Consider the following 15,583-nt stretch of genomic DNA (forward strand, 5'->3'; position numbering starts at 1 on the left):
CTCATAAAGTTCTGAGAATTTTTTCAGAATTTTTTATCAACTTTTTAGTACTGCATTTTTTTATTTTTACCAACATGAGAAAATACGGTATTAAAAAATTCTGAAAAAATTCTCAGAACTTTATGAGAAGAAAATAAATCATTTTTGTCTCTTGCAGTTTATCTGGAAAATTGATAGTATTTGAGTAAAAAATTATTCAAGACCAATATTTTGCAATTTTTAGTAATTTATATCTTGTTAACTATTGCGAAAATTGCAAAATGGTAGAGAACTTTTCGACTCAGTTTAGTCCGCTCTATCTGCACAAAAGTGATTGGCAAAAAAGGTCATCGGGACACCCTGTATATTATGATCAATATAAAATATATATATAATATATGACTCTTCTTAGTATCTTTGTTATAATTATATGTGGTGAATTCTAATGATTACTGTATCGAATTATTTATTCAATAATTTCATAATTCGTTATATCATGTACGACATTGCATGATGTTAATATGTCAATACACAATTTCCAGAATTTATTACAACGTATTTTTATTTTCAAGCATTTTGTTTTTTAATATAACTTTTTAGCAAATTTAATCAAAGTTGGGAACGTTATTTTTTAAAATAAATTAATAATTGTATTTCCGTTATACTTAGAAAAATATGACGATGGTTGTTACTTTTTGTAATTAAAGTAATAAGATATTAGATTGAAAAAAATTACATTTTATTCAATAATCCGTATGAATTATAACAATAAATATAAATTTTAAAACTTTAAGCTAGTTTTTATAATTTATTCCATATGTTCATTTTTTAATATTACATCAATCTCAATAATCTTTTAACCTTCCAACTTTTAATTATGCAGTTAATTGATAACCTTAGGTGCGTTCCGTATCGCGCATGATGTGCATGATGCATCCAGTGTCCTTGTTTAACATTTGGTGAGCAACAAGGATAAACGATGCATTATGCGCATCATGCGAGAAACGGAACGGACCCCTTGTTATACATTTATCCGCAAAAGAAGCGGTACATTGAAAATTTAGGAAAGTTTACCATATATTAAATGATTATAACTTGGTAAATAATGAAGATAGAAATATGTTAAAAAATGTTAAATGCTTGAAGTGTCCATTTAAAAAAATATTTGAATAAGAATTGTACTGGGCCATTATTTTCAAAATGGCAGATGACGGAATAAGAAGATGCAAAATTGATAATCAAAGGTCCAAGATGTGACGATGCATGGCGTAAATCAAGTGTTGCAGCCTAATGTGACAAAATGTACATGAAAATATGGAATTTTATCTTAAAATGTTTTTTTTATGAAGTTCGATACAGTCATTTTTCGCTGTGTTATTCTAAATTTAAGATACCGTTGTCATTGGTTCTAGTTATGGTTGTAAACACAGTGTGTTATATTACAGTTACCCTGTTTTGCTGACATTTCATGTTACATGTACATTACATGTAACATTGTGTTTGCTGGGATGCATCTCATGTATGCGCGCATTCATTATTTCATTCACGCACATGTATACACGCGCACGCACACACACAAAATAAGATTCAATTCCGATGTAGGGATGAATTACAACCATTACTTGAGCTAATGATTGCGGTACCTTAAATTTGGAACAATTCAGCGAAAACGATCTTATCGAACTCCGTAACAAAGCATTTTAAACATAAAATTCCATACTTTCATGTAATTTTGTCCCATTAGGCTGCGACACCCGATTCACACCATATCGGACCTTTGATTGTCAATTTCACATCTTTTCATTGTCATCTGCCATTTTGAAAATAATGGCTCAATATAATTCTTATTCAAATATTCTTAAAGTGAACACTTCAAGCTTCATTTTACATTTTTAAATTTATTTTTATCTTTATTATTTACCAAGTTATGATCATTTGAAGTTTGGTAAATTTTTCCTAAATTTTCAATGTACTACTTTTTTGCGTACGTCATCACAAAAACTGATTTTATTTTTAGTGGCAAGAGCTAGTAAAATTTTATCGTTTTTCATTCTTAACTTTTATTTATATAGTGAAATTTTCTATTTTCATCATAAATATATGAATTAAGCCAATTGTGTAGTAAAGATTTTTTATCTTATTATTTTTTTTAAAGAAAAAGCGATAGAATTTTACAATAGAATACATATATGTATATATGTGAGGTATATAATTAAATTGTAAATAATTATTGATAAAACTTTTTATGAAGAACGCATATATGTTACAATATACATATTATTTTTTTCCAGCTATAATAATACCATCATATTTTTGCTGGAACCATTTCATGGCATCTTCTTTGGTAAGACGGTGTTGAAAACCAACCTTACCAGTTTTTCTTCTTCTGTGTGCTACGTTAAATCCTGTAAATAAAAAATACACATTTAATAACATATATACATTCATATATAAAGTATAGAACTTCTAACTCATTTCTCTTCTAACTCATATCCAGTATTCAGTTATCCGACGAATAATTATTTGTTGCATTTCTAATCGAGATCTTTTAATTAAATATTAAAATATTTATATATGCTAAACACTGTAACGTAAGCATAACAAATATTTTAATATAACAAATATTTTAATAAACAAAAAACACATAAGGGGATGCTAAACAGATTACCCAACTCGATCAAGGTCGATAGTACAGACTTTTTTAATTCCAAATTCGATAATAGTGGTGACATCTTTGATTTAGTTTTTACATTATATTATATAATATATATTATTCTGTCTTACTTCAAACGCATGCATCTGTTCTTATCTAACATATGCCAACACCATCTATCGCAAGACCGCGCAACTACTGCTACACGGAATTTCGGCTCTGTTGACAGTCCCAGTCTTCGCAAAGCACCTGTATACACGTATTTTCTATTCGGTGGAAATATTTCTTTCAATCATAGTTCTACAAACTCGGTATCGTTCGTTTCAATAATGTGACCTCAGCTGCACGCTTATTTTCAAGATATGGACTCTAAAACTCTTATATCAAGCAAATATATATCTGAGGTGACAGCTGTACGAGCTAAAAGTAAGTGAATTTTTAACGAATTTTAAACTTTTTTTCGATTTTCTCATGAAGTTACAGTGCAGCTGAGGTCCTGTTTGTGCGTACTTTAATTTAAGCAATAATACTTTTGCAATCCGTACATCCAATACAGAGATTTTTCACCGAATAAAAATGTGCTAAAACAGGAGGCTTTAGCATCGCCATAAGGGCTAATGAGAGATTTTGCGCAGTTGTTGGTGCGAAAATAAAAATCGTTTCGACAATAAACGATTTTTATTTTCGCACCAACAACCGCGCAAAAAACTCTCATTAGCCCTTATTTGTTTTTTGTTTTTTGACATTCTCGAGAGTTTAGTTACTTGTTTTATTTTAATATTTTAATATTTAATTAAAAGGTCGCGATTAGGAATGCAACAAATAATGGTTCGTCGGATAATTGAATACCGGATATGCAACGGATAATGATTTGATGGATAATCGGATACCGGATCTTATCTGATAAAGCTTACCGGATAACTAAATTTTATTCGACAAAACCAGATAAGACGGATAATCGGATATTATCTGAAAATTGCTCAGAGATTAAAAAATGAAAAATCTATTGTTTTTTCACAATAAAACAAAAATTTTTTTAATGTAAATATTATAAGTTAAGCTATAAAGATTTAATATTTACACAGAAGAGACAGATTATTGTCTGATAATGCAAAAATGTTGATATTTCTTACGAAAAAATACTTAAAAAAATATGTAACAAAAATAATTTACAAAGAATAAAGATATAAAAAATTATTTCAATTTAATTTTTAAATTATATTACATTATATATGTTAATATTGAAACATTAATAAAAGAATATGTAGTTTATAAATTGGCCACATATACATATCATAAAATATTTTGAAAATTAAAATATTTTTTAATATGTATAATTATTTCTATCCAAATTGTGGAAAATGATTTTTTTATAACCCGATTGGACAGCTAAATTATCCAGCCAGATAGCTGGATTGTAAAAACCTGGTCAGATAGGCCAGATACTGGATAAGTACTGAATATCCGTTGCATCTCTAATCTCATACAATTAAGTAACCATTTAGTAAAATGAAACAGACATGGTTCTCACAAATATGAAATATTTCCTAACACATTTAAAAATATAAATTAAATATATTTTACCACAAAATAAAGATATCTATTATGTACATATACATATATATATATATATATATATTCTTTCTCAAATCAGCCACCTGCCTGCGCATTTTATTTTTAAAGATAAAATTTTTTTCGAAGCGTCAAAATTTCCGCCTAAAAACCGGCGACGAATAAGCCGCGACAATAACACGAGTGACGAAAGCCCTTTTTTCGCATCTAAGGACTTTTTTTTTAATGATTTAATTAGGATAAAAGATACTCGCGACCTAGATATGTCTTTTAAAAGTTCATGACATCAGCTAAAATCACGTACACACGTGTATTCGTCGCCGGTTGCTGGGGTCACGGGGGTACTCGAGGGCCTCGTACGCAACACTGAGCATTATTTTTAAAGTATGGTCACACCCATAAGAAGGAAATAAAAAACACCATACGGCATCAAAAAATTGAGGTTTAGGCGGAAATTTTGACGCTTCGAAAAAAATATCCAAGTACAACGTAGAAGTCTAAGCCATAGATACCAATACTAGGATCATATTTGATTCCCAAGTCAATGTGTTCTTGAATCCCGAAACCAAAGTTTCCAGTACCAGAAAAGTTTTCTTTCTTTAATTCATATTCCCGCACCTGTAATCAAATGACATATTAGTATTATAGTAGAAGTATAAATTATACATATCTAAAGATTCTTTGACTTTTTCACCTTTAGACCACGCTCCAGAATCTCTTCAGCTTTAGCGCCACGTACAGTACAATGTACAGCTATTTTTTCATTACGACGGATACCAAATGAACGTACTGTATACCGAGCTTTGGAAAACACTGGTTGCTGACCAGTCAGTTGTTCCAAGACCTATATGAAAGATTATTATAAGTTTAGAGGTTCTCAACTGTTAAAAATATTTTTATAAAAATAAAATCATACTTGTAAAATCTACCTTGGCAGCACGCGTCAAGCGATCACCAGACTCGCCTACACAGATATTTAAGCATAACTTCCGAATTCGGACTTCACGCATTATATTCTTGGATGCATCTTTTGGCTCCTTCTTTGGCTTCTTCTCGAGCTTTTTTTTGAATTTTTCTTCAGGGGCTTTTTTCGTATCCTAATTAATTCAAGCACAAATTATTAATCGATGTAGAATTGATTCTTAACCTAAGTACCACTTGACAAGTATCTATTAACGCGAATAAAATATATTTTTAATGAATTATTTATGTTGATACTAATTTATCGAAAGTTAAAAATAAATGACTCAACAAATTTCATTGTTGTGCAAATGTGTTAATGACAATGACAATATGTCATGAATGCAAAACACAAGCGTGAAATCTCGTCCACATGACAGGGACAACTGTTAAAATAGATGACTTTAAAAATTTAATATTCTCGATAATTTATAGTATTAGTTATGTCCACGTCACAGTGATATTTAATAAAATTAAATAATATAAAAAAATATAGAGATCAAGAGAAAAGTTAATTCTTTCAAGATTTGAGAGAGATGCAAAGAATATACACTTACCGCCATGTTAGAGAAGAGCAAGACAAGAGAAAAAAAGAGTAGCAGTAGACAGAACAGCTGACAGAACAGCGCAAGTGGCTATAAGCAGAAAGAAATCTGAGACTTGAGAATGGCCCTTTCAGCCTTTTTTGTTGACGTTCGAAGATCTTTGTATGTACACTAACGGCACAATATATTTTTATGAAAATTACGTATCACATTATCGACACTGCTGATAAAATAGTGTCGAAAATTGTGGTGCTTGTCCGTGCTACATCCATTATTCTTTGTACAGTATAAAATTTATTAAAATTTTTTCAAAATTTTTATAACACATTTTGTTTCACATCACGATTAAAATTGCAATAAATTTAACGATTGGAAAAATTAATTCAGAAGTATGCAGTTACACAGCGCAGTTTAAACATAAATATCATATATATTATCGTTATAAATTATAAAATATTAAAAAAGTTTAAATCATTTTTATTTTAAATTAATTCTGTTAAGTTCTGAAATTTTACTTCTTTTAAACAAATAAAAATAAATTTAAGCACATAAAAAAGAATTATAAAATTGTAAATATTTATTTATGATAGACGAAGAATGCTGCAACTTGTAAGAGAAACTGCAATATTAATATTTAAATATATTTATTGTTCAATTTGGAGGTATATGACATATCTCTACTTGCCATATAGATCTAAAACGATTACATAGCACCTTTAACAAAGGGCTTGTTGTAAACATATATGCTTGTCAAATGCATAGTAGTTGCCCGATCGAACAAATCATGGCGAATTGTACCACGTGATTAATGAAAATAAGCTTACGAAATTCAAGTACACGTGCCAGCATAAATATATATCACAATTCAAAATGAAATCTCGGATATCAAACAAAAATTTTACGTTTACTAAGGCCTCTCTCTCTCTCTCAATCTCGTTATATGTATATAGTCCATCAGACATTAGTATACACAATCACGTAATAATACACAACTCTTTTTATTCTTAGCTATACAACAATTGCACATTTCTCGAGGAAATATCGTTCATTGATACCGTTCTTTAAACGTAATTATGAAAATTAATTTATTTGTTGCTTTCTGATATATAATTGTGTTTCCTTCTGTTTAATATGAAAACTGAATGTGAAATTAATTTGTTCGGGTAATTTATTTAAAATATAGATTGTAATCACCCGAACAAATTTACGCAGAAAATTTTTTATTTTTACATTAAATTTACTCGTTATGCCTTATCTGGCGCACTCTTTATAGTTTCTATCAGTTTCTAGAAAACCACAATCATTTTTCCTTATTCCCAATATCCTTCGTTGTTCATTCCGTTAAAGAATCGTATGTACATTAATTTGATTTTATCGTAATGTTTATCAAAACAATGCAGTTCTTCGATCATGCTCAAGAAAATTAATCTATTGATTTGTGTGACAGTCACGTATCATTCTTTCATTTTAGTGAAAACTGAATGTAAAATTGGTTTGGATAATCTATTTTATTGTGTAAAAATCTGTTGAATAAATGATGTTGATAAATTACGCTGTAAAATTTATTTTCATATTACGTTTCGTACCTCTTTTTACTCTTATACATATTTTATACCTTATTTTGCGTAATGCGTTTTCTCTATTAATTCCATCTGTTTTCATAAGAAATCAACGCGAATCTATGTCCTAATGCTTTCCATTATTCATTCTGTTAAATAGTTGCGCATTCATGCAATTTTACCATAATTATACATTATACTGATATTTGATCCTTATTAACGTCCTTATTATATCATAACAATGAAGATATGGTAATATTTCTTATTCAAGAGAGAAATCTACGCAAACGTATCGCAATAAAAAAAAAAACAGATTCTTAATGCTAAAATTTTCCTCTATCGAATGGTATACGTAATTGCCAATTCTTTTGAAAATAGAACATGTATAAAATTGTTTTATTCCAGCCTAAAAAACCGAACGAACTTATTTGCCAACACAATACAAAGCATGATTGTAATAAAACATATGTCATTTCGCTTCGTCAATCGCTCTATTTACAGTACATACGCAGCCATTCCACTGCGATTTCTTTCCGGCTAGCTCTAGGCCTCTCGAATGATTAGAACAATGCAGGGAGATGTCGGCGGAAATACAAACGAGGTAGGATAGCTACACAACGTTACTTTCCAATTTAATTTATTAATTTGTACGTCTATGTACAAAGCTGCATCGAGCTAAACACTCTTCTCTATAATACACATTACATGTCCTTTTATATAAGACTCAGACCCATTTGCAGGAAACGAAATTGCAATAAATTACAAAGTTACGCGAAAGAAATCGCTAAGGAAAAAAAGAATGAATGTGAGACGCTTTTTATCGCCCCGCTGCATTTCATTCAACTATGTACAGTACATATTTATAAATCAACGCTAAATGCACAATCTTCCGCGTGCAAAGACTGACAATAGCATTTACGATACTACTACGATTACTCGTCGTCACCAAGCGTACGCTAAAGAAAATAAATAAGCACCAAAATTTGACTTTGTGCTAAATTACGTAAAATAATGCATTTATAGTACGTTGCACCATTCTCAGCGTCCTCCCTGACCTTTGTATACTAATTGTTTACATTGTATTGGTAATAACAACTCTCCAGCCATTAGCTACAAATTTCGAATACACGATATTTTAATTTCATTATAACTACTTTGCCATTATAGTTGCCTTAATTTGGTTTTTTTTGTTTCTGTTTCTTCATATGTATTATTGAAAATATATTTCAATCTTTAACTATGTAAGAATATGAACTGCACTAAATAATCTGTACATCTTATAATATTGAGCGAAGTGTTTCAAAGTGTAAAAATTATTTGATTTATCAAATTTACGCGAAAAAATGTTAATATTTATCAATTATAATAAATTGATATAGTATGTACTCACTCGCAAAAATATGGACCATTGTATTGATACATATTTTTTGCGATATTAATAAAAATAAAAAATAAATAAACTAAAATTAAAAGCTACAGCTTTTTACAGTTTGAGTAGTTTTACTATTATACACATATATTATATATTCTTTTATAAAAATTATACTTAAATATGTTGTTAATCTCTTTTGATTTTTAAAAAAGAAATTATATACTAAAGAAAAAAAAATTTATTAAATAAAAAGTTTATATCGATTTTCATATGTACTTCTAATTTAACGTAACAAAAAAAAACTGATGATTTATATAATCAATTATACTATATGTCTTGCTTCCTAAATTTTTACGTCACTAAATATAATACGTAAATATTACAACTAGCAGTCCATAGATACATAGTCGAAGATCTTAATATACAATCACAAATTAAAATAATCTTTCGTCTTCATTTGAGCTAATAGTGTTTACAGATGTCTCTTCACTTATTACAAACTATCAAAAAACCCAGCCTTCTGTATCTATCCCGCTCTTAATTCATTATAAATTTTAAAATAAAATATAAAATGTATAATAAATTCGCTGTACAGAGTATATTCCGCCCTTCTATATTTGTCTCACAATTTAAGTCAAGAATTTTAGGATAAAACTTAAAATACAATATTTATTATATAGAATATTTAGCTCTGATTTATCTTATTAACATTAACACCTTCATGATTATTTACAGCGATTCATCACATTAGATTCAAAAATTGTTGTACGAATTAGCGAATACATCCAAGTCTAGACAATCAATAATACTGGCGACAGAAGCATATCGTGTACTCAAGTAATGCCGCATGAATCGAAATTTTCAGGTAATAAAAAAAAACGAGCTTTTTTTGCGAAATATGTTAAAAAATAATTCGCTGGAATTGATTGATTTGTCCCCTATTCCATTACAGATTCTACAAAATATTCACAATAAGCCACCTTTACGACCAAAAAGAAGCGAGCTTATTGCTCCCAATGCCGACTGTTTGGATTCTTTAGTTACAGGCGTCGGAATTGGTGGCCTAACTCTACCCAGATCGGGCCTCGTCGCTCTAGCACCCGATCGTCGTTGTCGATCCGGTGACTGGCCCGTTGCTCTCGAGTTAAATGCATTGGAACCAGACACACTTGGTTCAGGCTCCTTGCTGTCATCTTGTTTACCCGGCAATAATGATGATTTGTTCGGCGGAAATTCGTCACTAGTGGAGGATGTTGAAGACGAAGGAGATATTAACTTCTCTTGGCTGGTACTGGAGGACATCGAAGTTTTGAGGAAAGTCAATTGTGCCATTGGACTTCCAGTCGAACGACGCGTATACAAAGCACCTTGTAGAGCTAACGGCGAAATTGACGAGCTGGCTGTAGTGGCTATGATTGTATCAATACCAATTCTCTCCAATTTCTCCACCAGACGTATCCCCGTAAGAGCTTTTTTGTCGGAGCGCGAAATCGTCGACTTTGGTCTTTTCTTCTTAACTTGCACTGGCGCTGGCGGCTCATAACTGAAAGTACGCCTCAGTAATTCCGCTCCGGTGCTGAGCAGTCCCAATGTCAACGAGGCGGCGCTCTCCGGTACTGGTGATGATGACCTTGTCGGTGACAGACTCGCATCTGGACTGTTGCACGGTGTAGCAGTCGGTGAAAAATTCCGATCGTCAGTAGGCGTGCCTATACACGAGGGCGTGACGGCTTTGATTCCTCTTTCGTTCAACATCTTAGCCAATCCAAGCGTAGTGGAAAACGTTGATGTTGAATTGCGACGACTGTGTGTACGAGGAGTGCTCATACCGGAGTTCATACCACTATTGGGCGCCGAAGCGACGCGACTACTAACGATGCTTGGCGTCACGCTGCTGGTAGTATGATCATCTGGATGCATTACGGTACTATTAGTAAAGGTGTAAATGGAGCCGGTGTCTTGGAACGGTTTACCAGGATTAGTGTACTCCTCATCTTCCTCCAAATCGCTCAACGTAAACGTTATGAGACCGAGATCTTCGAGAGCACGACCACCTCTAGTCTTTACGCCTGGTCTGTCTTCCAGCAATCCACCTAATGTTGGCGTCGCCAGTCGTGACCAATGATGCAACGTCTGGGAGCCCTCCATTGGTTTAACTATCTGCAATTTCTGTGGAATACGCCAAGCGTTGCCACTGTTGCCACTGTAACCGCTTAGGTTGCCGCTACTGCCAGTCGACATAATGCTGTCCGGAGTGCGACAATCAAAAGGCAAGAAGGTTGGCGGGGAATGTAATATGCCACCGTCGTAATCGTAACTGTAACCAGCACCTGTACTGAGACACGCACGCCTTGCTAATACTTCTGCAGGAGTTAGACGACGTATAGCGGCTTCTAGATCAGCAGCACCAGGAGCACCAGGTACACCCGTTCGTTGCGGTCCCCTGAAACACAGCAGAGTGTTACTGAATATATAAGAAAATCAATTCGTATATTTTCATAAAGAATTGGATACACACGGGTAATCCTCGGATTCGATGAGCAAGGATCCTTCGCTCTCACTATGACCGGTAGAATCCAAACTGGGAAATGTAGATGCTTGCGGTCGCACTTGCCCACAACTCATTCGCGGACCAACAGAACTGCTAGATAATGTCGATGTCGTCATGGAATTTAACCTAGGAAACTGATTGGGATCCATCCCCGCATGTGTTGCTCGAGATGCTGTACGAACAGTCTCAAATACTTTCTTGTAGGTTGGACTATAGAACAAGTGCAATACGAATTATTTGATTAACTGCTAAGTAATTATCGATACTATAATTATAATTCAAACATCTGAGAATGTATTGTGTGTGCATGTGTGTGTGTTATGCGCGCGCGCGCGCGTGTTTAATTAGTTCTAATTTTAAATAATAACAGATCATTAAATTCATTTTTGTAACGTACATTCTATCACCTGCCCCAATTCCAGAGTCAATGCTTAATTCCGAGTAAAGGGACGATTCCAATTCAGAAGCGATAGAATCCGGTTGAGGCGCCGCACCCATCGACGGGAATAGCGATCCACCGCGCACAGTCGGCATTCCGCGTTTTCTCTGTTTTCGCAACTGTTCTTGTGTTTCGGCTAACAAGTTCACCACCTGATACACATAACATGCATGATACAGATTTATTATACAATACAATTTATATGAGTAAAATATAATAGTTTAGATCTTAATGTATTTATTCTTTAATTATTTTTCATTTATACATGTTTCTCGCATACAAAGCTTCAACAGAATAATTAATTAATCTATTGTTTTCTCATATTTATATAAACATACCTCCGCGTATCGTTCTTTGAATTCGGCTAATTCAGCGGCAAGTGTATTTTGATTATCCCTAGTGATGACTAGAGTCGCTCCCACTTCGTCATGCTCCGCCATCAGCTGAGCGAGCCTAAGCTCTGTCTCAGCTAATTTTGCAGTAAGACTAATTATTTGCTCATGCTGCAATCGATTCTCATCTTTTTGTCGCCCAAGCTCTTCCGCTATACCATCCACCTCCATATTGGCGTTTGCTGTTATTTGCCAGAAATAATTTAACAATATTTTAGCCTTATTTTGTCTAATGTTCATACAATTATTAATTAAAGTTATTTAATTTAGCCAAAATTATTAAAACGTTATGTAATATGGAATATAAAAAATGCATTACAAGTAAATACATTTGAATATAGAAACAAATAAATATACGATGATATACCTAATTGCGCTGCGATATCTTTTACAAGACGTGCCTCTTGTTCTTCGGAATTGTCGGCATCGCAAACTAATTTCGTGAACTCGGTGCGGAGCTGCTTATTTTCGTCTTCCAAAGAGGTAACCTTTCTTTGTAACATCTCCAAATTAATGCCGCGTAGGCCGGTGGGAGTTCCAGCCTCTGAGCTAGATTCGTCCACATCGTTCGTCAGTACCTGTATCAGCTCGGTCTTCTTCAATACTTCATGATTCAACTGAGTAATTTTCTCGTTGGCTTCCTTAAGTTCACCTTCTAATGCGTTTACTGTGGTTTCGAGCTTCTGATTGTGTGCCAGCAATTCCTTGCCGATGCGCGCCGTAAGCTCCAAGTCTTTTTCTTTCTATCGAAGAAAAACGTATTTTTTTGTCATTTGTTATTATTATAATTAAAACTTTCTCTATAATGATTACTAATTTATTGTCAAAATAACTTTAATATTCCTTGCAAAGTTTATACTTTTATCAATATACTTTTACAAGATTTAAAGGGAATTTCTGTCTGTAAAGGAATAGCTGTCTTTAAATTGATAAAACTTGATAATTCAGGAGAATATGAAAAGAATATATATATAAAAACAAATTTCAAATAAAATTCTAATAACACTTGACAGAAACCCTATTATATATTCTTCGCGAGTTCTAATTACGTAACTGTTTACAGATCATTTAAACGGTCACCACTTATCGGTTCGTTACATTGTATCGATTTGTTCCAGATGTCTCGTTAATATTTTTAGAGATATTTACGATTCGTTAAATTTTAACGACCCGATATGCACAGCGCGGACTTAGTTGCTGCTAGCTCTTGCTTCCTGGTCAGACTTACCTCCTCTAGAAGCCTTGTAACTGCCTCTATATCATTATAGGTCTTGGTCATTTGGCTCACCCGGTTGCTACATAAGACTGTAACAGAGTGATGATTTGTTATTAAACCTGCTGGAATAAAAGTTTAAAAACAAAAAAAAAGAAATAACAATGTAGCAGATATGTGTGCAGAGAGGCCGGACCATTGCACTTAAGCTCTGAAGATAATATAAGCAAGACTCTGATAGACTTCTTTTCAACTATTATACTTTTTATCTTCTTATACAAAAAATATTATACAATATACCTACTTAAATATATTTTCATATATTATCAATATAATTAAAGTTGTTACACGCATATATTGAGATTCTTTTATTTATGATCTGTGTTTTTATTGTAATATAACAGTCAATTTTTATTTTTTAAATATTTTTAATATTTTGAATATCTATTTTATTTTTTTATTTTTTGTTTTTACTCCCATAAAGTTTGAATTATTTTTATGTTATATATTTTGTTTATATATTATAAATACATCAATTTTATTCAATTTTTAATATTAATTCTATATTCTATCAAATATGAACCATATATAGAATGTGCAATACAATTTTCTATAACTAGTGCAGTGTGCACACAATCGATGTACAAGATATAGTATCACGTTTCTTTTGTTGAACGATATTTCGCGCACAAGCCATTTGCGTATCGATGGCATTGCGACAGTGATTGAATCCACCGATAAAATTTCAGCGAGTTCAGCATTCAATAGTAATAGACACGCGAAATTTCTCATTCGTGATGATAGAACTGCGCCGAATAAAGTAAATGTCAACTTTTCTTTACTCGCAATCGAAAGGTAAACTCGTCGAAATTGTATTGATTCAAATTCTTTTACTTTGAAATATGAAATAGGATGTGTTACCATAAATGGAAGTCTCTCGAAATGAAACTTTCTTCTCGAAAGTGAGCTGAGTAACAAAATAATCTTCAGACTAGATCTTCACGTATGTCTTATATTTTATTATTATATAATCGATTTTTTACTATTTATAACTCCCCACGCAACGATCTAAAACGTAGGTTTCTATTTCGAGTAAGCAAAACGCAAATCCTGATTAAATATTAATACATTCTTTGATGAACTCGTTGTTTAACTTCACTTATTTAACAAAAAAAAGGATAGATATTTTTACACACTTCCATGTATAGAAGTGACATTTTAATATTGCGGTGATTTATAATTAACTTAATAATTCTACACGGAAAGAACGGTTTTGCTAAAGTAGTTAAAAATTTAGCTACATTCAGATCAGAAAATAATTTTGTTGGCCCATCAAAATAATTACGTTGAATACTGGTTGTTAGAATGTCAGAATTTCTTGCAACATTGTTCATCATGTTTGAAAATGTCCTACATAATTATTTACAATCCCACAAAATTATTTTCAGATCTGTATTTATAGCTAAATTTTTAGTTACTTCAATAAAACCGTTCTTTTCATGTAAGCTTTATTAGCACAGATATTTTGAACTATTAAGAAAACACAGAAAAGTGTTCTCATTCGATTTTGAGCTTTTAATATGTTGTCTACAGTTTAGACCAAAATAAGACACGTATTTTTTTACACGTGCCTATAATACACTCTTTTACAGAACAAAACAGCCTTTTGAAGAAAATCGATTATTTTTTTGTAATCAATAATTCTCAAAATCATAAATTACCTTCAATATGAATATTGCTCTGCAAAATCTAATTTTACGTAATTATATTTAAAGTTTCGACAATTTTTTATTCGAATAATGTAGTTTATTATTAATGTCAAAGAGATTGTCTGCATCAATAATGCGACGTATTTCTGATTACCTGAGGTCGTCAAATTAAAGGATTCTGGCACGTATTTCATACATTCGGAACAATTACGGTCTCGCAACGCGAATGCACTAAAAGTACGCGCGAGCATTTCTTCCAAAGAGCTCCCACCGTGGGAGCTTCAGACATTCAAATCTTGGCCGGGTCCACTTCATGGAAATCGTTAGTCTCCGTAAATAGTCTTATTGCGTTCTTGATCTTTATCGTAAATTACCGAAGGAATTCTAAGTACAGATAATTTTAATGCACTTGACATTCTCACGATGTTTCACTCGCGGCTTCTCTAGATCAACTGGGCTAAAAATCCTTCTCCGTAACATTACCCTACTCATTAAGAGTTTTCACGAGAAAGAAATGAAACGAAATCTTAAACGGCGAGCAACAGATACTGGTGCGGCAATATCCAGCAGCTGATCGCTCGTTCCGCGCACTAGACGGACTGTTGTGGAAAATTGTAGGCGAGAATGGCGGGGGGGGAA

The 15,583-nt window shown here is 32.4% G+C and overlaps 2 protein-coding genes across 6 annotated transcripts in view; both read right to left on the minus strand.

The window, feature by feature from the left end:
* Positions 1 to 2,242: 2,242 nt before the first annotated feature.
* Positions 2,243 to 5,742, minus strand: LOC108759543 (60S ribosomal protein L11-like). Its single transcript, XM_018505031.1, has 5 exons — positions 5,722 to 5,742; positions 5,134 to 5,301; positions 4,899 to 5,048; positions 4,664 to 4,822; positions 2,243 to 2,387 (listed from the first exon to the last, which is right to left on the minus strand). The coding sequence occupies exons 1-5, from the start codon at positions 5,725 to 5,727 to the stop codon at positions 2,373 to 2,375; spliced, it is 498 nt and encodes a 165-aa protein (XP_018360533.1). The 5' UTR covers positions 5,728 to 5,742; the 3' UTR covers positions 2,243 to 2,372.
* Positions 5,743 to 8,979: 3,237 nt separating this feature from the next.
* The window catches only part of milt (trafficking kinesin-binding protein milt), a 49,602-nt gene continuing 42,998 nt past the window's right edge, over positions 8,980 to 15,583 (minus strand). For 4 of the 5 annotated variants that reach the window (XM_018505212.1, XM_018505230.1, XM_018505221.1 and 1 more), the window contains 6 exons: positions 13,251 to 13,327; positions 12,390 to 12,765; positions 11,969 to 12,204; positions 11,589 to 11,782; positions 11,159 to 11,401; positions 8,980 to 11,083 (listed from right to left, as the gene is read on the minus strand). In XM_018505212.1, the coding sequence (XP_018360714.1) occupies positions 9,607 to 11,083; positions 11,159 to 11,401; positions 11,589 to 11,782; positions 11,969 to 12,204; positions 12,390 to 12,765; positions 13,251 to 13,327 (2,603 nt within the window). In that variant the 3' untranslated portion in view covers positions 8,980 to 9,606. Of the gene's footprint in view, positions 11,084 to 11,158; positions 11,402 to 11,588; positions 11,783 to 11,968; positions 12,205 to 12,389; positions 12,766 to 13,250; positions 13,328 to 15,098; positions 15,454 to 15,583 lie in introns of those variants that run through there. The other variant, XM_018505238.1, reaches the window with a different exon arrangement.

Source organism: Trachymyrmex cornetzi, unplaced genomic scaffold (assembly GCF_001594075.2).
Source record: "Trachymyrmex cornetzi isolate Tcor2-1 unplaced genomic scaffold, Tcor1.1 scaffold1051, whole genome shotgun sequence".
In the NCBI taxonomy this organism is placed as follows: domain Eukaryota; kingdom Metazoa; phylum Arthropoda; class Insecta; order Hymenoptera; family Formicidae; genus Trachymyrmex; species Trachymyrmex cornetzi.

Excerpts from the sequence above, each read along its gene's own strand:
- LOC108759543 (XM_018505031.1), bottom strand. Across the intron at positions 5,049-5,133 it reads GCTTGACGCGTGCTGCCAAG|GTCTTGGAACAACTGACTGG; the intron begins GTAGATTTTACA and ends TCTTTCATATAG. Across the intron at positions 4,823-4,898 it reads TTCTGGAGCGTGGTCTAAAG|GTGCGGGAATATGAATTAAA; the intron begins GTGAAAAAGTCA and ends ATTTGATTACAG.